Below are 25,487 nucleotides of genomic sequence, written 5' to 3' on the forward strand. Positions count from 1 at the left end.
GAATTGCAAATGATTTTTGAACGGGGCTCCGAGTGGCCCGCCGAATCCGCACCCACATTAACAGGCGTCTAAACGACTTTCCCTAGTGGACCGCTTCTATTTATCGCACGCCCCGACAGCCAAAGGCAGCAAGAACTCAAGGCACTTAAACCAGGGCGGCAGCGCGCGAGTCCTTCATGGCACCGGGCATTCATACAGCAAAGTACTAGCGGATATAACGTTCTCCTGGACTCCGGTGCCTTGGAAGGATGTCGCACGAGTCTGGCGCGTCCGAGGCGCAAGCGCCTATGAACCTTGTCGACTTGTTTCAGGAGGGAGACACATGCATCGAGCGCCGCAGGTAATCATACAGTATTGCGAGATTGGAGGCCGGGGGCCGCTCCATCGGCAAGCGCGCTAGGTTCTGTCCGAGGCCTTGGTTGCAAGGTCCTTTGACCGAACCTTCGACCTGACGTTGCGCGCTTTGCTGTCACAGGACGGACAATCTCTTCCGGCAACTCGACGAGCGCCAGCTCACTGAAGATGAGCAGTCTATCATTCAGCAGCGGGTGAGCCTGTGCGCACCGCCTGCTTGAGCCTAAGGTGCAGGATAGCAACACCGAGTACACTGCCCCCTGCAGGTTGACCTGCAGCGCAAGATGTTCCAGGAGTATGAGCGCCGCGAAAAGCAGCGCAAGGTGCGGCACGCGCGGGCCTGCCTGCTTATCCCGTGTGCTTCTCTCCGCCCGCGCTCAGCACCCCTCTCCCTTGCCCACTTGGCGAATACGTGTTGCTTGCCCTGAAACACTTCTGACATTGCGTTTTCAGGTCCGGGAGCTCCAGGAGGTTTGCCCAGACCTGGATGAAGAAGCCGCCACCCGCGCGCTAGAGCTCTGCCACTGGAAGTAAGCACCAAGATACCGTCCCAAGCTACAGCGCGACGATGCGACTTGGCCACAAGCCTGCACTAGCGCCGTCAGCACGCTTACCTGCAACGCAAACGGCCACCTGCAATGCCCATGTATAGTGTATGGCGTACAGCATGTGTGGGAACGCGCCCTGCATGCTTCTGTGCCAATTGTGCCAGTCATACGCCCCGGACCGTGTTTGCCTGCGTGTCCAGGGAGGAGGATGCGGCGGTGCGCATCAGCTCGGACCCCGCCTTCCTGCGGCGGGCGTGCACCGGAGCCGTGGAGGAGGCGCCAGGTGCGTCCGTCTGCGGCAGAGCAAAGGGGGCGGGGCGCTTGTACTTCATGTGACGCGCTGAGAAATCAGGACGATGATGACAGCAAATGTACAGTGTGCAAACCCGCAGTGGCCTACAGGCGGCGTGTAACCCGCCTGCTTGTTGTGCGGTGCGGTGTTGCCTTGTAGCCCCCGAGCAGGCGCGGCGGCCCCGGACCACCACCCGCGCGCCGGTAGGGCCGCGGCCCAAGAAGGTCGACCCCAACCAGGTACGTCGGCGCCATGTGGGTGGGCACAACGTGTGTTTGTGTCAATGTACGTGTGGGGTGCGCATGTGCATGCCAGTGTGCAACCATGCCCGGACGCTTCACATACAAGTCTCGTCCACAGCGCCTGGACTTGACGCTTCCGGCGCTTTCCCCCAAACATGTTGCCGCACCGCTTTTGACCTCACACTCACGAAACACCTTCTTCCTCCTAGGTGGGAGCTGTGTTCATCGGCCGCTTCAAGGCGCGGCTGGGCCCGCACCAACTGAGCGCCATGGAGCGCCAGCAGCGGACCGCCACCGCCACCGCGGCAGCCGGCGGCGCCGGAGGCAGCGGCCAGGTGCGCGTGGGGCCTTGAGTGCGGAGATGGCAAGGCACGGCAGGACAGGGGTCGTGCCGTTGCCGATTGTTACGGTGACGTGGAGTGTGTCCGTGGTGCCAACGGCCCTAAGTACGGCGTGAACAAGGGCGATCTTACTTATGGTTGCAGGGACGGCGGGGCGGGCGGGCGGCCAAGGCGGACGCCGACGCCGCTGCGGCGAAGGCTGCTGCCGCCGCGGAGGAGGAGGCGCAGCAGCACGAGGAGGCGCAGGCCGCAGCTGCGGCGGCGGCGGAGCAGCAGCTCGCGGCTGAGGGTGCCGACGTGGACATGGCTGACGCTGAGGGAGAGCAGGCGCCTGAGGGTGAGTGGCAACACCAAAGACCTTGTTGTACAGCCATTTTTGCTAAGTGGACAGGTTTGTTTTGGGGGGACGGGGTTTCTCACCATTCCCAAAGCGAGGGTGAATCTGCCGAGCGTTGCAAATTGGTCCCATCATGGGGGGCGCTGTCATGCGAGGAGCACCACCGCCGGCAGGTCGGGCGACTTCTCAGACCTAAGGTTGTTGCGCCCCACTGCTGGCGCAGGCGCCGAGGGCGATTGCGAGAGCGAGGATGGCGACGATGCGGATGCGGAGGAGGCTGAGCCCAACTCGGCAGGTCAGCCGGTCGGGGGTGCGTATGCGCTCAAGCGAGCGTGCCCTGGCTTACTCGACCGTTGGCGTCAGGATGGCGGTCTGCATTTTGCGTGGCGTGTGCCTGTCTTGGAGAATGACATGCCCCATAGCTCAACAGCATGCATCTCTCTTCACTTGCTTGCATGTCTTCTCCGCTTGCCAGCACTTCTCCGCCAGCACCGCTTTACCATGACACTGCCTCCTGCCGTGACCTAACCACCCGTGCGGCCGCTGCCACCGTTTCCCAACCACCACAGACCTGTCGGACAACGAGCCGCAGTACGAGGATGACGTCATGCTGCCCGTGCTGAGCCCGCCACCTGCTGCGCGCCAGGGCCGGCAGCAGCAGGACGGGCAGCAGGAGGGCGAGCCCGAGGGCGAGGGCGTACCTGGCCCATCGCCCCGGTGAGTAGCCAGATGGGCGCGGGCGCAAGCTCCGACGCAGCAAAGCAAAACTGCAAAAGAATGGCAAATGCAGCGCGGCGGCACATGAATGGAGGGATGTGTCGTTTGTGCTCGCAAGCCGTTGGCACAAGTGTATCCGCCAACCTCGCCCCCTGGCCTTGCAGATTCCAGTACCGACTGGTCGCGGAGACGCCCAACGGCGGCGTCCAGTCCGTCGCCACCACCGAATGGAACGCCCTCCGCAATGCCGGCTCCGGCGCAGACCAGGGCGGCGCAGCCGGCCAGGAGGCGGCCGCCGGTGCCGCCGCCGGCATCAACGGGGCTGCGGCGCCGACGCCCGTCGGCGGCGGCGGCTGTGCCCCCAACGCGGCAACCGGCCTGGCGATGGCAGGCGCCGGCGCGGCTGAGGGCGAGGAGGTGAGCAGCCCGCGGCAGCACCTGCAGCTGTCCGGCCCATTCACCGTCACCCGCAGCGGTGCCAAGCAGGCAGCGTCGCTGCAGCAGACCGGCGCCGCCGCCGTTGCAGCGGCGGCCGCCGCCAAGGCGCTCGCCGCCTGCGCCACCAGCGCCCCGGCCGCCGCCAAGCCCGAGGCTGTTGCTGCAGCCCCGCAGCAGGAGGAGGCTAAGCGGGAGCCGCCGCAGGCGGTGCCCGCACCCGCTCCCGCTGCGGCGCCCACCGGCCGCGGCAGCCGCGCCCGCCGCGCCGCGGCGGAGACGGCGCTGTTCCTCGCCAGCGCCCGCCGCGCTGCGCGCTCCGGCTCCGCTGACAGCGGCTTTGGGGAGGACCCCATTGCGAGCGGCTCGCAGTCGGACGCTGAGACCGCCACAGACGGCTCCGACTTTGAAGCTGAGATTGAGGCGGAGGCGCGCGGCGCCGCCGCGGCGTCGGCTTGCGCCGCCGCCGTCGGCGGACGTGCGGGTCGTGCCGGCGTGGCGGCGGCGGTGCTGGCTGCGGCGGCGGCTGGCTCTTCGAGTGAGAGCGATGATGACTTTGTGGACGACGAGGCGAGCGATGATGATTTCCTGGAGGGCGGCGGCCGCAAGCGCCGGGGAGGTGAGTGATCACAAGACAGCTTAGCTGGTTCTTTCATGCGGCGAAAGCCTGATGTCAGGGCAGCACGGGCACTTGACCAGTCAAATGCAGCACATGCGTGACCAGGTGTGTGTTGAAGAGCACAAGGAAGACATTACCCGTAGGACAGTGTATGTGATGCAGAGTTACGGTCGCGGATTACCTTCAGAGTATACTTACCGCAGCCGACCGAGACCATACTTACCCGAAGCACCTGTTACGCCCATCTAACTAGCCTTGGGTGTGTGTGTGTGTGCGCCGTGCACTGCGGCAACGCAGGCGGCGGTCGGCAACCCGCCCGCAAGCGCGGTCGCGCAGCGGCGCCGGTGACTGCCCAAGCCGCGCCGGCAGCGGCACCAGTCGAGACGGCGGTGCCGGCGGCTGCGGAGGTGGGGACGTCCGGCCGGGACGCGGCGGGTGCGGAAGCGGCGCATGACAGCGAGGCGACGGAGACGGAGGACGAGGGGGCGGCGAATGGCCGCGGCCGGGCCGCCGCCAAGGGCAAGAAGGCGGGCGGGAGAGGTAAGCTGTTGGTCCTGCGCGATCGGCTCGGGCTGCGCAATATGCAATTACGGCGTAGGACCATGCAGCGCATCGCACCTCAATTCATCTGGCACTGCTTGTGCGGATGCACACCTCCCAGCAACGCCCCTACCGCCATGAACATTGATGTCTTTAGCGTTGCCGCCACAACCCATCGGCCCTGCCCGCACGCAGGCGGTCGCGCTGCCGCCGCCTCAAAGGCCGGTGCGGCGGGCGCGGCGGGCGGCGGCGCCATCAGCGCCAGCGGCCACACCTGCCGCGGTCGAGTGAAGCAGAAGGGCGTCAAGCGCGCCGAGCTGCTGGCGGTTGGCAAGCTGGTGCCACGGCAGGGCTGGTTCAACGCGGGTGCGTGCCAGCGTGTGTGGCTGCTACGTGTAAAGGGATGCGGGTTTGGGGAGAGATTTTTGCTGGGTGCAGACGCGGTTTGCATGCGGGGAGGAGCGGGTCGTGTAGCCGTCTGCTTGTGGGCCCGGTCTGTGCTTCCGGCCTGGCCTTGGACACCTCGGCAATAAGTAAAACCCCCACCCGCTGCGCTGTTCGGGGGTACTCGTGTGCGCCGCACGCCTGCAGGCTACATCTTCCCCGCCGGCTTCAAGGCCAGCACTTCGTTCCGCTCCTCCGTGGACCTGGACGCCCTCACGGTGCATACCTGCGAGATCCTCGGTGAGCGCGCAGGCAGCTGGCAGCAGCTGCCGTACGGCACAACAACCAGCAGCAGCAGCAGCAGTGGCAGCCGCGGCAGCAGCAGGATAAGTAGCAAAAGCAGTGGCGGGCATGCGACTCGAAGCCTGTCACTGTTTGGGGAGGGGCGTCGGCGCGCACTCAGAACTGGACCAGGCTTAAGAGTTAACATGCACGCCCCGCCTCCATGACCCTACCGCAACCGTAGCCGCGACCACTCTCGCCGTGACCAATTCCGCTGCGACCACTCTCGCCGTAACCAATCCCGCTGTGACCACTCTCGCCGTGAACACTCTCACGATGAACACTCTCGCCGCGACCACTCTCGCCGCGACTGCCCACCCGCAGGCGAGGGCGGGCAGTACTGGCCTCAGCCCACCTACGTGGTTACGGCCGCGGACCGGCCGGACGAGCCGCTGGTGGCCAAGAGCTGCACTGGCTGCTGGACGGCGGTGAGTTTGCTCAAGCTGGGATTTGCGAGCGAGGCAGGCAGGGTTATGTGGCCGGGCCCAATGGAAAAGCCCATCATCATCAAAAAGCTCACCCAACGGGGAGGTGTTGTCACGTTCGAGCGTCCCTAAGAGCTGGGGGCTAAGAAGCGAACTATGAGACGTTGACGGGACGCACACGACCGGAAGCGCTTTGCTTCCTTACCTCGCCTGGCACCGTCCTCCAATCTCGCACACCTTCCTCACCTTTCCGTGCACCCACCCGCCCCACCCCCACGCACTCGCGCCCCCGCGCCCACGTCTCTTCGTCACGCCCCTCTCCACCCCCAGGTGCTCAAGCGTATCAACGCCGAGATCGAGGGCCGCCGTGCCGCCGGCGAGCAGCTGCCGCCGCCGCCCAAGACCGCCATCGCGGGGCCCGAGTACTTTGGACTCAACCAGCCCGACATCTGCGCCTCTATTGAGGCACTGGACCCGGAGCGCCTGTGCGCCGTGTACTGGTGCGTGCGGGGTGGAGAGGGGTGGGGTAAGGTGGAATGAATTGGAGAGGAGGATGCGGGAGGGGGGCGGGCGGCGGGGGCGGGGGCGGGGGCGAGCGGGGGGTCGCGAGGGGGGCGGAAGGGGCCGGGAGGTGTAGTGGGAGGGATGCGGTTGATGCAGTTTATGTTGGGAAAGGGGTAACGGGGGGAGGGGGCGGGTACGTGCAACTGAACTCAACGCCTTGTTGTTCCTGGGGTATTCACCGGCACATGCTTCACCGGCCCATGCAGTGTGTATTCCGACAGTGCGCGGGTCCATGCGCACACAGCGATGGCCCTGAACAGATGGGCTCACTAGGGTTCGGCACCCCGCCTGCAGGGACGGCAAGATGGACCGCGAGGCGGCGCGGGGCGGCCAGCCGGGCCCCGCCCGCGCGCGGGCCACGGGCACGGCTGCAGCCGGCGGCGAGGGCGGCGCAGCGCCGGCCAAGGCGCCCCGCGCTCCGCGCAACAGCACGGGCGGCGGCGGCGGTCGGGGAAAGCGCGCGGGGCGGCGGGGCAGCGGTGCGGTGGAGGAGGAGGACGAGCCGGAGGGCGCCAACGGCGATGAGGACCCCGAGGAGACCTACGCCGGCAACCGGTGAGCGCGCGTGTTGGATGCGTTCCATTGGTGTGGGCCTGCAGGGGGGGCTGCCGGCGAGCCATGGCCCATAGGGCAGGGGGACTTGCTGCGCCGAGCTCGGGGTAGGGGCTGCAGGCGGCACACGTGTGCAACCCAACAGCGGGCGAATTTCTCATCGCGTTTCGGTGACTCAACTGCCTCATCCTGCGTCGCGGCGTTATTTGTCCGGGCACGCGCCTCCGCAAACGAGGACTGAGATATTGCTCGCCGCGAAGAAACCGGTTATCAGCACGGCAGGTTGTACTCGAGTTGAAACGCGCTATGTAGTCCAACGTCGGGCCAACACGCTTCTTCGAAATCGCAGTTGCACATCGTCTGAACATATAGTTCCTGAGAGCATGGCATCTCCCTGGGTGCGAGAGCGCATGCCAGGGCAACGTGCAAATGCGCCTGTGCTCCGCCCAGCTTCCGCCGTTACGGACTCGACTCTGTTCTTGCTGTGCGATGAACTCGCCAACGTAGCCTGTAAACATTTTCACGCTCCAACAGCTGCGACCCTAGCATGTTTGCGCGCGGCAAGCTTCAACGTTACGTGACTTGCAAACCTCCCGTCAATTGCGCCCTCCTCCTTCCCCTACCCTCCCCCAAACCCTTCCCCAATCGCATTCCCCTTTACCCCTGTTCATCTGACCACCGCCCTCTCCCCAACCTCCTTCCCCCTTCCTCCATCCCTCCCGTTTCTTGCTATGCATGGATGTCTGGACGTCACGCGGCGTGGGTTCCAATGCCACGCCGCAGGTGAGTACACGCCGGAGTATGTAGGAAAGCTATTAGGGCAGCGAGCGTCCGTAGATCGCGACTAGTCGCGCGTAGTAGTGTCGCCGTGCCGCCGCGAACTTAGGTCGTGTCAGGCTATGCAGCAGCTTTATATCAAACGGGAACACTACTTCGGAGGGTCTACGCGCTGGAGCTGGAGCTCGAGCTGGAGCCAGGAGCTGGTCGACATCGTCGGTAACGCTTCATGTTCCGCAAGATGGTCTACCGTCCAGGGGGGGGGGGGTAGTTTCGACTGGGAAAGGCCCCATGTTCTAAAACGAAAGAGCTTGACGAGAGGACTCCAAATCCACTTTCAGAGTTTCAATCAGGGTAGTAATTGCAAAGTTATGGGCCCTCAAAGTTCAGGGTCGGTCGTCGGGGTTGGGGGTCCCCAAGGTTTCGTCACGTGGATGTGGGTGGGACTGCCAGATTTCGTCTCTGCACCCTAAACGCCCCTCTAAACGCTCCGCCCATTAGCACAAGTACTTGCACACGTTAGCATGCGCATACCAAAGCATTTGCAGAACGTTTGGCCTCTGGAAAGCGGCCGCATGTCCGTCCACATCGGCATCGTAGTAGCGTAGAGCCCCACTCGAGCGTCTCTCACTGGTGTCATGGAGACTATGCGATCTGATGCTAACGTGTAACGGCCAAGGCTTCGTGTGGGTCATGGCGACAAGGCTGCCGCCGGCCATCGAGCGTGACATGAATCCCGGGATTCTTCACATGATCCCGGGAGAAAGTCGACCAATCTCTTTCGGCACACAATCCCAAACATCATATGTACAGCGCAATTGTCAGCTTAAGTGCACGCCCCGGTAGTCTGACAGAAGGGTCGGTGGTCGGCCATGGACACATGGACATGTGTGGCATGGCTGCCAGTCAAGTTGTGCCTCCAGCTGAACCGGAGGTATACAATTGTAGAGCTCGCCGAGAGCAGTCGATTGACACCGACCTGGCTAAAAACCAAAGGGTTTTGAGGGGGTTTTGAGGGGTTGCACGGTGGTGGGGGTCGGTCGGTCGGTCCGGAGGGGGGGTCGGGAGGTTTTGGGACATGGGGTCTGGAGGTTTAGTTCGTACCCCCCCCCTGTACCGTCTACCACTTCCTTAACTAATCATGAATGTAACCCCCCGCCCCCACTCCTCACCCGCTCCTCCTTAGCTAACCGTGAATGCAACCCCACTCCTCACCCGCTCCTCCTTAGCTAACCATGAATGCAACCCAACTCCTCACCCATGAATGCATCCCCACTCCTCACTCCAACCCCACTCCTCACCCGCAGCTGGTCGGCTGTCAGCCGCGCGGAGCGCTACCGCAAGCGGCGCGAGGACGCGGGCGAGGACGCGGCGGCGCTGCTGGCGGAGGTGAACGCCACCAACCCGCTGCCCGGCTTCCTGGACCCCATCACACTGGAGCCGGTGGTCAACCCCGCCATCAGCCCCTTTGGCCACGTCATGGGACTGGCCACATGGAGGGCCGTGCTGGCGGAGCAGGTGCGCCACCGTGCGGCTGTGCCGCTGTGCGGCTGCGCGGCTGTACGGCTGTGCGGACTTTGCTTCTCATCACCCTCTGCTCTTGCTTGAACTAGGGATTCAGCGGGCGCGCGGGAGCTGCAGGAGCGCAGGCGGGGAAAGGAGCTGGGGAGCAGGGGACCGCGTGCGGTGACCAGGGCGTGCACAGCGGGTCAGCGCGCCGCCGACCCACATCGAGCCCCTGGCAGCTCTCTCCGTGCCTAGCGCCCCTCCGCCCCCTGCTGTGTGTCCTGACTGCCTGCCTGCCTGCCTGCCTGCCTGCCTGCCACTCCTGACCCCCAGGGCCGCTGCCCCTTCACCAAGAAGTCGCTCAAGGCTGAGGCGCTCACCGTGCTGACCAAGAACAACATCGAGCGCTACCGCAGCCGCATTGTCAACGCCATCTAAAGCTGCATACCTACGCTGCATACCGTACATGCGGTATGCCAACGCCGTGGCATGACGGACATCACGGTCGACCCGGCTCCGGAGCCCATCGGGCATGTAGGCGGGGCTGCCAAGCGCGTGAGGACGGCCGGTCGGGCAGGCGGGCAACCCGGAGGTGGTATTTATGAGTGGAAGCGCCCTGCCGTACCGTAGCTAGAATCGTTTGTCCGCTGCGGGGCTAGTGTAATGACTAGGGTGTGCGAGTTGTGTTTGACGCAGGGGGGAGGCGTGCCCAGCTCGTGGAGCTTCGCCAAGCGTGATGCAAGGCGGGGCTCTTGTCGTGCCTGAGGCTGCCTCGACGACAGTCACAGTGTTTTGGTGGATGGTCATTTAGCCATCGCCGCTCCAGACAGGCAAGCAGCGTCCGTCTTTCGCCACGAAAGCAGCAGACACCCGGGACGGGGGCTTGGTACCCTACGAGTTTAGGCATAGAAGGCATACGCTCCGCTCCAACCGTACGTGTTGCACTCGGGGATGGCGTGGATTTTCTGATGGCACGGAGCGGTATGCCCAAGGGCTGGCCTACGTACGCCGAATGATGCTGAAATCAAGCTCAGACGTACGGACTGCGTGGCGAAGAGCAATCTGTCACCGCACCGCACTGCCGGGCGCAGGGGCGCTGTGCAGCATGGGTGCCGGCTCAACGGTCTGCCAGCTCAATTTCCAATCGGTCGCGCGTCTTGGGAGCATTGGCATAGTTCCGTTCCTCTTCAATAGGTGAATGTACTTTGAGTACTTGCAAAGTTGCAAATCGAGCACAGGTTGCGGTCACTTTTGGAGTTTACTTGGACTGCCTCGCTGCTCCTCGATTTGCAGCACTCGCTGACCATTTGTGAGGACAACGCCGTGTATATTGCAAGCACATCCGTCTGATTAAGCCACCATCAGTTAACTCCTCCCAGGACACAGTTCGCCACACACCAGTCGCTCCACTTGTTCGCTCCCGTTGTTCTCTGTAGACTCAGTCAATTTCTGTAGTATGGAGTCGTAAGCTCGGTGAGGCAGAGCTGCTCCGGAGCCTGCACTCGGTGTATTAGGCAAGCCGAGGACTTGAAGAGCCCCGCGCGAGCGTCTTCGTCCCTTCTACAAATGGCTGAACAGCCGCTGGTTTCTGTGAAGCGAGAAGGTCCTTCTGGGGCTGGCGCAAGGATTGGAGGTCGAGGCGCTCCCGAGGATGCAGAGCGTGAGGCACTGGAGTCTCTGCTAACCCTGAGGCAAATTGCAGCGGGTGGATCAGGTGCCGATCGTGGTCAACACGCAGAGCACGCAGATACCCGTGCAATCGGGCCGAGCTCGCGGCCAAGCAGCGGTGCTGCGGCTTCGATTGCCCATGCTGAATCACGGGGTAATAGCTTGACGGGCAAGAAGCGCAAGCCCTTTACTGACGCGGACCTGGCAGGCGGCCAGGCGCCGCTGGCCGCTGGGGGACGGCCCCTCCCCTCCTTCCGCTCGGGGGATGGGCACCAGTTGGCGGCAGCCGCAGCAGAGGCAATGCAATGGCAGCTGCAGCAGCAACAGCTGGCAGCCGTGGATGCCTGGCGCCAAGGCGAGCTGGCGGCGGCGCTAGCTGGGTCGGCGCCGGGTAACGGCTGGTGAGGCTTGGGGTTTTGGCTTGTGACGGGGCAGGGAGGGGAAAGGTTGGATTCGTTGTGTGGCACGGTTTTGGGGCCGTATGCGAACGAATGGATGCCAAGGCCCGGCGACGTGGTGGCACGCAGCAAGCCGTATTCGCGCGGCGGCGTTCAACCGAAGGGTTTACAGCTCGTCCAGCGTAACTCAGAACCCTCCTACAATCGGGCTCCCAAGTCGAACGGATTAGCTAATTACGCGAGTAGTCACCTGTGTGGACGTCATGCCGTAAAGTTAGTCACCACAGGGGACACGCTGCACACCTGCGCTCGTGCAAGTATTATTGACTGGCTGGTGCACATCGCGCCAGGCGTTCGTCGTGTCGTGCCGTACACGAACTCGCTCTCAACATGCAGCCACGCCCGCGCACCCATTTGGACGCATTATCACCCGAATCACTAACGGCAGCCCTATTGCACCTTGGAAGCAACGACACGCGCTCATCATTTGCTACCTCGTGCTCTTCAACGCAGGCCGCGTGGAGACCGCAGCGGCGGCGCCATTGGCCTGGACGGCGCGGGGCCCGGCAGTGGCGACACGCCGCCCTCAGCCAAACGCATGCACATGCAGCAGCAGCAGCACCAACAGCTGCAGCTTCAACAGCTGCAGCAGCTGCAGCAGCTGGCGCTGCTGCGGGACGCGGGGGCGCTGGGGCCAGCGGGCCCTGGCGCGCGGCAGCCGCCGAGCCCCGCCGGCGCGCCAGGCGGAGCCGGCGGCGGCGGTGGCGGCCGCGGCGGCGCTGTGGGCGTGTTCGGCCCTCTGTCTGAGGGGCTTGCGGCGCAGCTGGCTACGGTGGTCGGGCAGCACGCAGCAGGGCCGGGCGGGGCACACGGGGGCGGGGGGCAGGGGGAGCGGCTGCTGACGAGGCAGGACCGCCAGCCGTCTCTGCCGGGCACCTCCGGAGGCGGCGCCGGCGGCGCGCCGCGTATCATGCAGGTACGGTTGCGGACTGCGGAAGCTTGGTACGGCATACCTGTACTGAGAGCGTGGTATTGGGATGGAGGCGGGCGCGGTTGGGGAAGGATCGGTGGGAGCATGCGGTGGCATGTGAGGCACGGGCCGTGGCGTGTGCCCATGCAGATTGGGTATGTGCCGTATTGCCGCCGTACTTCAGTGTGCCCCTCCCGCCATCACTCTTGCACCCGCTCTCCCTAACAGGCCGCCGCTGCAGCGGCTGCCGCCGCCGCCGGCGCGCCCGGAGGCCGCCCGCAGCCGCCGCCGCACTCGCCTCTTGGCAACTCCGACACCGGCTCCGACCCGGGCTCACCGGCGGGTTGGCGCCAGCAACAGCATAACCACCAGCAGCACCAACACCAGCACCAGCACCAGCATGTGGGCGGGACGGCCGGCGGCGGCCTTTACGGCTCACCGAGTCGGATGGCGGGTGGTGGGCCGAACCGGCCTGGCTCGGATGGGCAGCCGCGCATAGGCGGAGGCGGAGGTGGCGGTGTGGAGGAGGCGCCGGAGGAGGGGCCGCCGGGCGCCAACCGCGCGGGCTCGGTTGTTTCGCTCCTGCACATGCTGGCTATCCACCAGCAGCAACAGCAACAGCAGCAGCAGCAGAAAGGGCAGGGACAGGTGAGGTCGTGAGGATTTGTCACGGCTTTAGCTGGGCTCGTGTTCGGCACTCGCCTGGATTGTTTCACCTCGCCTGGCCTAGTGTCCTCCGAAGCCATTACCTCTTGGTACTCGTAGCTCGTAGTCCATAGCTCCTGCTTTTGTGTCCTTCTCTCCTCGACAGGCCCGGGCGCCCCTTCCCACGGAGCTCGGCGACCGGGCGCCCATCCTCCAGGACCTCAGGGGCCACGGGGCAGGCCGTGGCGGCGCTGGGAGCCGCATGGACGGCCCCGGCGGCCCCGGCGGCCCGGGGCCGCTGCCGGCGCAGGCGGGGGCGGCGCCGCGCTACGGACCGTACGAGCCGTCGCAGCGGCGCGTGTCCATGCACCAACAGGTGATTGCGGGTCCGGGGTCGTGGGGCCCGACGGCTTGATGTGGTGCCGAGCTGTGCGGTGCGATGTAGTGTTGGGTTTGTGGGCTGGCGACAGCATCGTGCCGGAGCGACCAACAGGTTGGTGTGGGTCCAGCGGCGCCGTACCGTAGCCGGCGTGGTGTAGCGGACTCCTGGAATGATGCAGGCTCCGGCTGATTGCGGGGGTGCACCCGTTCTGAGCTGCAGAACACACACTTTTTCGACACATGTGTACGAAACACATGTACGCCGATTGCGGCTGCACGTGCAGGACGACCTGCCGCGGGGTGCGCTGCAGCGACAGCTGTCGCACCCTGGTACACGCGATCTGACTATGGCCGACGTGGCGGCGGCGGCGGCTGTGGCGGCCGGCCCGGCCGCCGCCATGCGGGGCGGAGCCGCAGCGGCGGCAGTTGGCCACGGCGACGGCAGCGGCATGCAGGTACGGCCCACATGTGGTGGTTGGGTACGGCCCACATGTGGTGGTTGGCACACACGGGTGCACGGTGCTGTACGGTTTGTTACCAAACGCGCCACTCCATGCCATGTAATTTGTGCCGCTGAATCGCTGCCCGTGCTGCTACCTCGGCCCAGGTCGATGCGGGCGCCTCGCCCCACATGCCACTGCGTCGGGTCACCAGCGGCGTTGCAGACGGCGTGTTCGGGCTTGCTGGCCTGAGCGGCCTCGGCAGCGGCGGCCCGGGGTCCGCTGGTAATGGCCCGGGGTCAGCTGGCAATGGCCCGGGGTCCGCTGGCACTGGCCCGGGGTCTGCTGGTAATGGCCTGGGGTCCGCTGACCGCCAGCTTTCGCTGCAGTCGGCTATGGCGGCTGAGATGCGCGCAATGGCGGCCGATGGTGGCGACAGCGCAGGCGGCGCAGGCGGGCGCAACGTCCAGGCCTCCCTAGCTGCCATCGAACGAAAGTTGCTGCTTCAGGAGGAGCGGCTGATGTTCGAGCTGAAGCAGGTGCGTGCGACGGTGCGGGGTTGCGGTTGGTGTGCATGACCGCTGTCGTGTGCGTGCGGGACCTGCCGTGCCAAGGTTCGTGTGGTCGCCGCATTGGACCGAAGGTTGCGAGGCGAGGCCTGTCGTGCGCAACACTGGGTTGCAGCGACTGCATCCAGTTAGTGAGACGAACCAGGACACCGCAACGAGAATACCAGAATCAGAATACAGCAACGAGAATACCACAATTAGAATACAGCAACGAGAATACCACAATGCCACGATGGGCCCTGACCTTGCACCTCCTCCTCCTCCTCCTTGTCCTGCTGCTTCTTCCCCTGCGGCCGCGCTGCGCAGGTGCGGCTGATGCAGAAGCTGCTGCACGTGCAGCAGATGAAGGCCATGGTGCGGGAAGCCATGGAGCAAGGCCCCGGCGGCGGACCCGGCGGCAGAGACGACGGCGAGGATGTCGCCATGACCGACGCCGTCGCCGGCGGCGCGGGTGTGGACCGAAGCCTGTCTGGGCGTGGCCTGGAGCGGAGGCTGTCGGGACGCGGCGTGTCCCTGACGGCGGCGGATGTGGCAGAGGCGTCGGGCGTTGCGGCGGCAGAGGCAAGGCTGATGGCGGCGCGCGGTGGCGGCGGTGGCGGCACCGCCGCCGCCGAGGGCGCCGCTGCGCCGCCGCCGCCGCTGCCGGCGTCGCTATTGCACGGCGAGCGGCAGGCCGGCGTTGAGCGAGGCGCTGGGGACCGGGCGTCGGGCCCCCCGCCCTCGCATGGCGCGGCGGGTAACGGCCGGCATGCTGGCGACGGCCGCGGGGGTGCTGGTGCGAGGCCTGGTGATGTGGACATGGAGCGCGGCGGGAAGGATGGGCAGGCAACTGCTACGCCCCCGTTGCACCCTCAGCCGCCCGGCCAGCGAGGCGCCCCGCCCCACTCTCAGCAGGAGCCGCAGCCGTTGGAGCACATGCACCCGGCCACGCGGCCGGCTGACGTGTCAGCGAGCCCGGCTGCGCCTGCTGCGGCGGCTGATGCCAAAGCTGGGGCAGGCGCTGGCAATGCTGGCGGCGGCGCTGGCGGTAGCGGCGGCAGCGGTGGCGGCGGTGGTGGCGGCGGTCATGACGATGAGATGGATGTGCAGCCCTCGGGCCCAGCTGCCGCACCAGCGGCGCCGGCCACGGAGGACGGCGCTGAGCCTCACCGCTCGGCAGCTGCGCCGGCTGCGCCCGGCTCCCGCCCACAGGCCAGTCCGTCACACGGACTCTCCGAGCCGCCAGCAGACGATGCAAGCCGCTCACCGGCTGCTGCTGCTGCTGCCGGCAGTGGTACTGCTGGTGCGAACGGTGGTGGCGGCAGTGGCAATGGCGGCGGCGGCCGGCTGCTTTCGTACATGGCGGCTCTCTCTGCCAAGGGCGGCGCCGCCGGCGGCGCTGCGGCTGGAGGAGCAGAGGGCCGCTCGGCGCTTGCGCAGCAGTACAGAGCCCAGCTGTCGACTCGGCCCGGCGGTGGCGGCGGCGGCGGTGGCGGCGGCGGCGGCGGCGGCGGCGGCGGCGGCGGCGGCGGCGGCTCGGGAGGTAACAGCGGCGGCAACAGCGGTACCAGCACGCCGCCCGGCGGCATCGGCGGCGCGCGGGCGCCAGGACCCGGCAGCTGTCTGCCGTCGCAGCCGCCGCAGAACGGCGGTCGGCTCTCCGAGGCAGATGCCGCCGGCCGCGGGGGCGCGGGCGGAGGCGGGGGCGGAGGCGGGGGTGGAGGCGGGGGCGAGACCGTTGCTGAGGGTGGTGCTGAGCGGCGCGCTGGCAGTGGCGGTGGCAGCGGTGGCCATGCAGGGGACGATGCGGCTGCGCTGCGCCAACAGCTTCTAGCGGTAAGCGCACGTGACACGCCCCCCCCCCCGTCTACCACTTCCTTAACTAATCATGAATGTAACCCCTCCCCCCTATCTGGCTCTTTCCCTGATGACTGGGCGCACGTGACATAATTATACTCTTACACATCACGGTGGCTGAGCAAAGGCTGAGCAAATACTGAACACGTGGTGACGGGCCCGTGTGCGCGATGTATGCGGCTGCGTGTGCTCGTGGCTGACAGATGCCCTATGCATGTGTGTACCCGGTACAGGCATTGATGCAGCAGTCGAAGGAGCAAGGCGCCAAGGAGGAAGGAAGCGCGCCGTCCGCGGAGGGCGGCAGCGGCGTGAGCAACGTCCCCTGAACACACTTGCTCTTATCGCATCGCGGAACACGCGAACAGGGCGCTTTATGAGCATGTCTGCCCCTCCACGAGCAGCGGACATGGCTTGTGTGATTGTCTCGCGGAAGCATTGATGTTGCACAACGCGCTGTTGCTATTGCACGACGAGGTTGCATCAGGCTATGGCCTGCCTGCAGGTTTCACCGCAAGCGTGCAATGGCGGGACACGCATGGTGGTGGGGTCAACCTGAAGCTACCAGATCTGTGCTAGGTCATATTATTCTTGCTTAACGAAGACTGCATTCATGGCACTGGGAGGAGCTGGCTGGCAGTATCATGCATATGTGTGTCCGCGTGTGAGTGTGCACCCGTTGTTTGCCCTAGATGACTGGTTACTGCTTGCGGGTTGGCTTGTGCAGGAGGGGTTCCTTTTGTAGAAAGGGCACACGCGTTTGGCTTCCTAAACGTTTCTCGCGCCCTACTGACCTAAGGGTCAGGCCTGGGGCAGAGCAGAGTTAGTCCATGTAGTCCGTACGGTGCTTGACTGCTTCCAAACGTGCGGTACATCTCCGTACCCATCACCGTTGTCGCCTGAGCCAAAAGCTGTGGATGGGCCAGCTAATTGGGGGGGGGGTGGGGAGTTGCTTGAAGTAATGAGCTGTGTGTAGCACAGTAGCATGGACACGCGGACTGAGGCACCGTGGCAGGCCAACAGATATCTTGGGCTCTACGAGTGTGGGTGGGGGCGTGAGAGCCTAAGCTTGCACGGCCTTGACGCACAACGGGAGTAGTACAGTCCTCGTGGCCAGGGTTGAATTATGATACTGACGGGAGCACAGGGTCACAGATGGCAACTTTGCTTTGCATTTGTCACGAGGCACCGTGACACGCTTGTGACGAGCGTGCGTGCGTAATCCGTATTACGGGAGTACCTGTGGGGGAGGATGATGGAGGCTATTACAGCGCTCGCTTATAAAACGCCATTGTGGTTGCGGTCAGGGTACAAGGCCAGGCGAGCACCCTGTCATCGCTCAAGCTGTGGCGCGCTCACGCTCGGCAGGTCCACGATGGAGGCGAACCTGGGCGAACTAGGCGGGGCGCTGGGCCCGAAGCAGGAAGGGCGCGTCAGACTAAATGAACGAGCACACATTTTTCACAGGGGCGCCCCCAACTACTCTCATCGCGAATGTGAATGAAGTCGTGTGAGCTTACCGGTTTCGGTGACAAACTTGACGAAAGCCGCGGGGGTTTTGTCTACCCTTCGCGAACGAAATACCGTATCTCAATTCCATTGTTTGCTGCAGCCCCTGTTTCGCCAGGCTTTGCCCTGCCGGACGACACCGCAGCGGTCAAGCTTCAGTTCATGTCCCGAAGCTCGAATGCAACTGTAATGCGGAGCATGTCTTGATCATTAATTCAATTATTGTATCGCATGCCTTGGTATACGCTATGCTATGGGGTCATTTGGCTGTGCATCTCAGTGCGCGGGTCATCCGACTGCCCTGCCTAGAGTCCAGCCGCACTGATATAACAAACTGAGTTGCACAACATACACAAAGAACGATAAGATAGCTCAAAGACGTGGCCAATACAAGCAAAGACAGCGTTTTCGCCCTGAAGGGCCGTCTAGCTTCCTGTTCACCAAGAGCGTGCTCAGTGCCAAGCGACGCCTACCATCATGCAGATGATATATTATGAAGATGCAGCTGGGAAAGAGGGCCGCAAACGGCTACTCGGCGTCTCGCCGGATGCAAAGTGTTCCAAGGTGGTGCGCCGCTCGCCCTCGTCTGCCAGCGCTGAGCCTGGTAATAGCAGCAGTGACAATGAGTGCTCAGACATCGCCGAAGGCGTGGAGCGGATCCTCAGCGGTGTGCCGGTTCATCCGTCAGCTGAGTGCACAGCCCCGGAGCTGGGTGACTTCGCCAGTCGTCGCTCTGATATTGTAGAACCAAGTGCTACCTACAACGCGGGTCACGACCGGCTGGCTCCCATCCGCTGCCCAGCCGACGACTGGTCAGACACCGCGTTGCGCTGCGAGGTCGCAAAGGGCCGCAGCCCTCCGGACCCGCTCGACAACGGCGCTAATGCTGCGTGCAGACGTGGCAGCATGCTCAGCGCTGCGGGAGCTGTGACTGGTTGCGAGCGCACGTCCACTTCATGCGGGCAGTCGTCGCCGAAGAAAGTGGGCACAGCGGCGCTAGCGGGTTTCGGCAAAGACGTTCTGAAGCTCGAATATGTGCGGCTTTGCAAGGAGGAGGAGTCCATCAAAGCTGCGCTGAAGCAAGTGCGGCTTGGGTACACCGCGGCCCGAAGGGCGGTCGTTGCCTGCCCGTCAGCGTCCGCATCGCCAGCACAAGCACCCGCCCAGTTCGCCGCCTGCTCTGTGCCCCCAGCCACCCGGCCAGCTGAGCCCATCCATGGCAAGGAGCAACAGCGTCTTCAGCAACAGCGTCTTCAGCAGCTGATGCCGCCGCCGCCCGCGCCTGCCTTGCAGCTGGCTGCTGGCGCCTATCGGCCCGCGGCAGGCGCCTATGCGCCGCGGCTCCGGGCCGGCAGCCAACCTACGGCGGTGCCGCCGCCATACTTGCAGCCTCGGCCGCAGCAATCGGCTCCGCCGCTCATGTACAGCGGAGCGCCGGCCCCTTGCGGCGTGACAGGCTTCGACCGGCAGCAAGGAGGACAGCGGCAGAGCCTCCCCCCTCGGATGAAGGTGAGCAAACAGTCGTGCGTGGCTTTCTGCTTTGGCTCTTGTCCCCGGTCGGCTGAATAGCTTGTTGCAAGTCCCACACAGCAATGCATCGATAATAGTGGTTTCAGTTGTAGCGTATTTCATGTCAGCGGCCTGGGACTGGGCTCGCGTTCACAACGCCAGTAGCACATATTTGACGCGCTCGACGCCCGGCGCACCTGTGCGTGCTTTCTCCATGAAGGCGGTTCCCATGGTGGCGCCTGCGCAAGGCTCTTACGGCACCGCCCCGTTGCCGAACCACCACGGCGCGGCTCACGGCAGCCGGGAGCACATGGCGCAGCTGCAGCTGCGGATGGCGGCGGCACGAATGCAGCAGGCGATGTTCCGCGGAGTGCCCGGCGCCACCCGGTGAAGGGCGTCCGGATGCACTACAGGCTAGAAGAGCCCACAGCCGCGAAGAATAACACAGGGCCGCACTTGACAAGTTTAAAGTGCACGTGCTAAATCGGCGAGATAATCGTGCTTGCTTATGCGCATGGGCTTCACAGTACGTTAGTCAGGCGCAGGCGTATGGGCGTTTGTGGAAGTGCATCACAATGGACGACATCTTACTGTAGAGCCTTGACGCGTGCCTGCTTTAGGAGGACTTAAAGTGTGCGCATGGGTTGTGCCGTGACTCAATCCTGCAGGGAAGATTGCATTCCTTGCGTGCGAGCATGACTTTGACGGGCCAGGCTTGCGGGACTTTTGCAAACACATGCTCAAGATCGGGTGCCGCGCTGCGGTTAACGCACGACTCGTTTCACGTACTTCATGCTTATGCAGCTGAAGCACCGATACATTCATTCATTCTTGGCAGTTAAGGGTTGCACCCCTGCCATGTGTCATAAGCAAGGTTTTCCTTGAGGAGTAGACAAGACGATGACGGATGCATAGGGTCTGACCTGGACACGTGGAGAGGGTACGGCCTGGGGTGAAGTGTGAAAGGCCTGGTGGGCGCTCAAACGTTATATGGCCAAGAATGCGTTTGTTGTTATGTACCACGCATAGGCGGAAGTGTATGGCGGTCGGGGGCGGAGTATTCCAGAGCAACCCTTATACTGTATTGTGATTAAAATTGTGTCCAAATGCGTGTGTATGTGGTGCAAGTGGTGCGGAGTTAAATGCGTCTGCAATCACCAGCACCCGAGGACAAGGATCTCACTGCTAGCATAGCCACAAATTTCGCCTCGAGAGGGGTAGCAGACGAGCCTTGATGACGGAATGGGCGTCGTGGGCTCCATGGTAGATGTTGGAACAGCTGTGTGCGCACGGCTCCACGTTAGGCGCCAGTCCATGCTCCGTGGCAGGACTGGTTGGTGCTCATTGACGGCATGTCCCCGTTGGTCTCAGCCCCGCCGGCGCCCTACATCCACCTGCAATGTGCAGGGTAGAGCCTGCAGATTTGCCATTGTGCCGTTAATGAAGATAAAGTAAAGTAACGTATTGGAGAAGGCAACAGCACAACGTCGTGTAGGCCGTATGGCTGCTGTAACTGGATTGCGATGCGGAGTGGGGCGCATGGGCGGGCTGCTGGGGTCCTGCAGTTAGTAAGGGTAAGCCCAGTGAGCGTTTGTGCCACCCAAGGTTGAACTGCCTGGCAAGTGGCAACTTTGGCCGACAGACCAAGTGAACTGTTTAGTTGCGTCGTCAGAACTCAGAGGCAGGTTGAACCCGCGCTAGTGGCCGACACAACTGCTGAACTGTTTCCAGCACCGCACCTAGCCGCACCGCATATCATCACCACAGCTGCAGCTAGCCACCTGCCCAGCAACCATCAACATCATCGCCCACCCCAGCATCTCAGGGACCCCCGGCCCGGACGCCAAGCCAGTCAGCCAAGTTGAAGGGAGCACTCCCAAATCGTACGGGCCGCATGGCCAGCCGTCATGACAGCATGCGGCCAATGCTTGATTGTGCCGCAGACATGGAGGTTGGCACGTTCCATTGCCATGCATGCGGTACCTACGGTATGCAGAGCGCGCAGCGCCGGGCAGAACGAAAACAAGCGCTCCTCCTCTGATACTCCTACCCCTGGGCATTCCAAGAGCTGTCATCACCCATCGGCTTGGCCTGGGGTAACTCAGTAGCAATACTTGGACGCACACGCCAGCACACGCCACCGTGACTGTCCCATCGCCCCCAGCCGTGTTCGGACGGAGACACGCTTATGGTAGGGATGTGTGATGGACCATGCGACGGTAGGGCTAGTGACGTGTTGCATAACGGCTTATGCCGGTTGGGCGATGTCGGTTGGGCGCACGGGATCTTGGGGAAGACATTTTTGGGATTTCGGCCACTTTTGGCCGAGGGACAGGGGGTTCCAGCGGCTACTCCACGGCCGAAACCTGCGTGGCATATGGTCAGAAGGCTCAAAGGGCTGTATCTATGGGTGTTGACGGCGGGAGAGTGAGGTTGGGTCGGCGGGAAGCAGGGGAGGAGTGGGCGTGTCGTGTCGGTGTCGACATCGTGCGGGTCGGGAGCGGAGCCCCCGGAAAAATTTTGGGGGTGAACGAAGCGGCGGCAGCCTGTTTCGTCAACCAAACGAAGCCATGTTAAGGAATTCGGCCACTGACGCCGCCCCTTCCTTTGTAAGATACGAGCGCTGCGGTTGGGCGATGTCGGTCGGGCGGGCGTCGGCCTCAGTTCCGGGTTTCGGGTGTGTGCCACGAATTTTGCGAGGAGCCACAAATGTAGCCCTACGAGCCCAAAGCCGCACAATCTGATTCATCTGCCACAGCAAGCACCGCCGCCAGGGGAAGTCCGTTCCTGCGTCGAGGCTGGAACGTATCAAGACTTGTTGGCACATGCGCACTAGGATTCCAGGGTCCCCAAGCTGATACGCGGGAGCATACCGTCGGTCTGGAGGGGGTCCCGTGGGTTTCGGTCTGTCATTTTGTGTCCTGAACCCCCCCCCTTTCCACCTTGGACTACACAGATAGCTAGCGGCGCACCAGCCAGGGTGGAAGGGGGGGGGGGGTAAATCCACGCCCCTCGCCCCTGGAACCTGGGCGAGGGGCGGATGAGGGGACGCAGGGTGGGCTACGTTTCGCTCCTACCCTTCCACCGCGCGGGGCACGCGCCAACTGGCGCGTTGCGGCTCGAACATGGCTTGGCTATCGAAAGGCGCGAAACCGGAAACGCTTTCTCGGCGAATTCTGCGTGACGAAGCACATAACACAGCCGTCAATAGGTCCTGAAGTTGAGGCCCTTGACCAGCAGAGATCTAGCGGGTCACGTAATTGCGAGGCGAAGCTCGAGGGGCCAGCCGGAACTTGAGTCACTTCTGGATGACGCGGTAGGCAGATCGAGCTCCCGCTGAACATATGCAATTATATAGACGTCGCCGGGAACCTGAGCGCTGAAGCGCAGTTGGCAGTTCAGTCGTCCCCCAGTCAGACGAAGACGAACGTCTAATTCTCACATCGAACTGAGTGCTAGACGATGCCCTGAGTGCTACTGCTTTCCCACGCACGCTACAACACATATCTCAAAGAACGCTACCTGTATTTGCCTCAATACCACATTAGACAGCTTGCTTCAGTTGAGTTGCCCCGGCAGCACGCTTGAGCAAATGGCAGAGCCGGTAGAGCGTGTGCTCAAGCGATTATCCAGCTTCGAGCTTAAACGCACGTCGGGGGCGTCGGTTGACGAGGCGCGCGACAAGGTGCAGCTGGACCATGTCAGCGTCAGTCGCACGGAGGCATGCGACGTCAGCCCGTTTCACCCAGCTGAAGCTCCTCAACTAGAGCCAAAGGCTCAGCTGCCGGAGCAGGGTGTGTGGGAGCGCCGTGTGCGAGCCCGAATTAGCGAACGCGTCAATTCGCACCTGGTGTCCAATGGCCCCAGCGATGCCGAGCCTGCACGCCCCGCGTGCGGCGATGCTGGATTTACAGCAATGAGTCCGCTCAGCGGGTTGTCGGGCGCAGAGCTTGAGGCAAAAATGGACTTACTACTGGACACGGAGCGGCAGCTTCTGACGGAACTGCGCACGCTGCGTAGCGAGTTCAATAAGAAAGTTCTGGATCTCAAGCTCGCTATGCCGCAGCGCGTGTGCCTGCCTGACCCGCCCACCGCACTGCAGCTCCGACAGCCCTTCGCTGGTGTGGATGGACTCGGCAAGGCACACGCAGCAGCCACCGCTCGTCACCAGCTAGCCCACAGGCCTGCAGTGGCCGCTGCTCTGCCTTCGCAGCACCAGCGGCCGGGCCATCCGTCCAACGGCGCGGCCCCGTTCGTCAGTGGCGAGGGCGCCTGGCCCGCGCTGCAGTCGGTCGCCGCGGCCGCCAGCGCCGCCGTGGCATCAGCTAACGGCGGCTGGATGCCGCCGCCACCCCCGCGCGGGCGCGCCGTGCCGCGGCTCCCAGTGCACGTGGGCGCGCTGCTGCCGGCTCAGATGCAGCTGCAGCCGCAGCGCCTGCCGCAGCAGCACGGCCAGCGGCAACACAGCCAGCAGCAGCAGCAGCAGCAATACCGGCAGCTGCTGCAACTGCAGCAAGCCATCCAGCTGCAGCGTGCAGCGGCGATGGCGGCGGCCGGTCGTGCGGCGCGGGCCTCTGGCGACGGTGACGTCATTGGCGGGGTGGTGGTGCGGCGCCGCAGCGGCACGCGCCCCTGCTAAGCCCTAAGGTGGCGCTACACCTGTGTGTGTGTTATGGCTGGACCGGCGGCCGCATGGAAGGTGGATTGCGCTGGGCTGTACTTGTGGCCTTGCCTGGATAGCCTTGCCGGATCCAGAGTCCCGCGAAAAGCATAAACATGGCATGTTTTGGAGGTTGTGTTGTGTTGTGTTGTGTTGAATGCAAGCGAATGAACGCGGAAACCAGCATCAGTCGTCATGGCGACGGCCACGGCCTTTAGCGGCGGCATGGGCAGGGCTTGGCCGTTGACCGTACGTAGGGTGTCGTGTTAGCGCAAGCACTCCGGCAATGCATTGAAAGGATGATCATTACGTCGCGTGTGAACCAGCACCAGCTGCGGGCTTGTGAGAGGAGATAAACTGTCAAGAGAATGCAAGGTAGCAGGCGTTATGTGATTTTGTGCTGCTGTCATTGGCTACAGTGCCGCATCTCTACACGTGCATCACAGCAGCCGGATATGGATTTGGAAGATATCAAACACATGCTTCTGTGAGGGGGGGGGGGTACAAGCATGAAGGGATTGCGTAATTGCTGGTTTGATTTCCACTCCTAGGTCGCAGCGTTTTGATGCCCGCAGATGCATGCAGTCAGCTAGGCACGAGCAGATGAGCTGTGCAAGGGGTTCACATGCCCGAGTCCAACGAATGGTCCCGATTGCCAAGGGATCAAAGGGGTTGACCAAGATGGGATGAAGGCGATGCGCAGCCTGAGCTGTGTTTGGACTAGAGCTGGAGTCGGCTTGACAGCTTGGGAGTTCCGGTCTCCAAATACATGAGTCGTGCAAACTCTCGCGTACATAGGCCAGCAAGCACATACTGAATCTTGAAGGTGCTCCTTCGGGCCCGGATGTCAACCGGGTCCCTCGCCATTCTTATTGCTACTTACCTGTAGAAGAATGCGCGCATGGCACGGGCCATAGGCGGTGTCCATAGCGTCGAGTGCTAGCTGGCGCGTGGCGCTTTGAGGACGGGGGAAGGATGCGGTGGCGTACATAAGTAAGAGGTACGAACCTGGCACAGTTATGCGAGAGGACCTTTGCCGTAATGTGTGTGCATATGGGATACCTTGTTGCGGTGCACGGCAATCCTGTATATAGTGGTAGGTACAGATCTCACCCAGGCGTGAGGGTGTTGGAGGCCGCAAACTGCAAGCAGCCCTTGGCACGACAGCTGTGGCAGGCAACGGGGATGGTGCCGGGTGGTGCTGCTGCAAGTGAAAGCGCGATAACAGGAACAGCGTGGGGGTGGGCGCGCGGGGGATGGCAGTTAGGCAGGGGGGTGCCCCTACATCTGGCGTACCTGCTGCAGTCAGGAAGGGGCGGATGCAGACCGTGTTGTAACGGTATACATAAAGCGCTTTGCGCATTCGTTCGCGGGTACCTGTGGGGCCTTGATGCCACGCGCACATGAAAGCAAGCAGGGTTTTATGTGGAATAACAGGGCCGTCTGCCAACACAGATGAGGGCCCGGCGTGTGAGCCGGGGGCCAGGGAGCTCACGACAGCATTCTAAGTTCCAGGCGGATCAAGACAGGGGCGTGACCGCGCGGGCACGGGGCACCCATGAGGGCTACTGGGCTACACCAGCCAAAATCAGCTGGGACCAAAGGTGGATGTGCAGACAGTGCTGGGTTGCACAGGGTGGCACGCCCTAGCGCGCCTGCGCTAAGGCCCCCGCCACGCGCCTGCTGACCGGTAGCTCCCCCCCCCGGCGCCCTTCTCCCCCCGCCCCGTGTCGCGTGGCGTGACGGCTGCCCCGCGTGCCCATCCACACTTGTCAGAAATGGCAGTTCGTCAGGGTAGCTAACACAGGCTCTCCTCTGGATAATGCAGCAGACGGTCAGGGCATTCGCAAGCAGAAACAAGCGGGTGGAGGAGGAGGCGACATGCGGAAAGAAACGTGGCATTTGCGGAGGAAAACCCTGTACCAGGTTT

The 25,487-nt window shown here is 63.6% G+C and overlaps 4 protein-coding genes across 4 annotated transcripts; all 4 read left to right on the top strand.

Moving 5' to 3' along the window:
- The first annotated feature begins 43 nt into the window (after positions 1-43).
- On the top strand, positions 44-10,345 carry CHLRE_05g239250v5 (uncharacterized protein). Its single transcript, XM_043062337.1, has 19 exons — positions 44-340; positions 476-548; positions 621-677; positions 808-884; positions 1,103-1,185; positions 1,354-1,433; positions 1,646-1,771; positions 1,922-2,114; positions 2,338-2,409; positions 2,684-2,831; positions 2,996-3,885; positions 4,183-4,425; positions 4,621-4,791; positions 5,017-5,109; positions 5,476-5,579; positions 5,907-6,076; positions 6,435-6,695; positions 8,777-8,987; positions 9,309-10,345. Exons 1-19 carry the CDS (start codon positions 249-251, stop codon positions 9,411-9,413), a joined length of 3,249 nt encoding a protein of 1,082 aa, XP_042924901.1. The 5' UTR covers positions 44-248; the 3' UTR covers positions 9,414-10,345.
- An 88-nt stretch (positions 10,346-10,433) lies between these two features.
- On the top strand, positions 10,434-17,590 carry CHLRE_05g239300v5 (uncharacterized protein). The gene is made up of 8 exons (XM_043062338.1): positions 10,434-11,044; positions 11,555-12,017; positions 12,240-12,659; positions 12,823-13,032; positions 13,322-13,492; positions 13,645-14,016; positions 14,353-15,861; positions 16,116-17,590. Exons 1-8 carry the CDS (start codon positions 10,542-10,544, stop codon positions 16,206-16,208), a joined length of 3,741 nt encoding a protein of 1,246 aa, XP_042924902.1. The 5' UTR covers positions 10,434-10,541; the 3' UTR covers positions 16,209-17,590.
- Positions 17,591-17,643: 53 nt separating this feature from the next.
- Positions 17,644-20,422, top strand: CHLRE_05g239350v5 (uncharacterized protein). Its single transcript, XM_043062339.1, has 2 exons — positions 17,644-18,897; positions 19,118-20,422. The coding sequence occupies exons 1-2, from the start codon at positions 17,866-17,868 to the stop codon at positions 19,286-19,288; spliced, it is 1,203 nt and encodes a 400-aa protein (XP_042924903.1). The 5' UTR covers positions 17,644-17,865; the 3' UTR covers positions 19,289-20,422.
- A 1,691-nt stretch (positions 20,423-22,113) lies between these two features.
- Positions 22,114-24,906, top strand: CHLRE_05g239400v5 (uncharacterized protein). Its single transcript, XM_043062340.1, has one exon. The coding sequence runs from the start codon at positions 22,859-22,861 to the stop codon at positions 23,534-23,536; it is 678 nt and encodes a 225-aa protein (XP_042924904.1). The 5' UTR covers positions 22,114-22,858; the 3' UTR covers positions 23,537-24,906.
- The last annotated feature ends 581 nt before the right edge of the window (positions 24,907-25,487 follow it).

The sequence above is a fragment of the Chlamydomonas reinhardtii genome, chromosome 5, assembly GCF_000002595.2.
Source record: "Chlamydomonas reinhardtii strain CC-503 cw92 mt+ chromosome 5, whole genome shotgun sequence".
Classification (NCBI taxonomy): Eukaryota; Viridiplantae; Chlorophyta; class Chlorophyceae; order Chlamydomonadales; family Chlamydomonadaceae; genus Chlamydomonas; species Chlamydomonas reinhardtii.

What these genes read in the sequence shown, in the direction of transcription:
- CHLRE_05g239250v5 (XM_043062337.1), top strand. Translation starts at nt 249, where the DNA reads ATGTCGCACGAGTCTGGCGCGTCCGAGGCGCAAGCGCCTATGAACCTT. An exon ending in GGCTGAGCCCAACTCGGCAG is followed by an intron (nt 2,410 to 2,683) that starts GTCAGCCGGTCG and finishes CAACCACCACAG; the next exon opens with ACCTGTCGGACAACGAGCCG. An exon ending in CGGCCGCAAGCGCCGGGGAG is followed by an intron (nt 3,886 to 4,182) that starts GTGAGTGATCAC and finishes GCGGCAACGCAG; the next exon opens with GCGGCGGTCGGCAACCCGCC.
- CHLRE_05g239300v5 (XM_043062338.1), top strand. Translation starts at nt 10,542, where the DNA reads ATGGCTGAACAGCCGCTGGTTTCTGTGAAGCGAGAAGGTCCTTCTGGG. An exon ending in AGCAGAAAGGGCAGGGACAG is followed by an intron (nt 12,660 to 12,822) that starts GTGAGGTCGTGA and finishes TCTCCTCGACAG; the next exon opens with GCCCGGGCGCCCCTTCCCAC. An exon ending in GCGTGTCCATGCACCAACAG is followed by an intron (nt 13,033 to 13,321) that starts GTGATTGCGGGT and finishes CTGCACGTGCAG; the next exon opens with GACGACCTGCCGCGGGGTGC.
- CHLRE_05g239350v5 (XM_043062339.1), top strand. Translation starts at nt 17,866, where the DNA reads ATGCAGATGATATATTATGAAGATGCAGCTGGGAAAGAGGGCCGCAAA. An exon ending in GCCTCCCCCCTCGGATGAAG is followed by an intron (nt 18,898 to 19,117) that starts GTGAGCAAACAG and finishes TTCTCCATGAAG; the next exon opens with GCGGTTCCCATGGTGGCGCC.
- CHLRE_05g239400v5 (XM_043062340.1), top strand. Translation starts at nt 22,859, where the DNA reads ATGGACTTACTACTGGACACGGAGCGGCAGCTTCTGACGGAACTGCGC.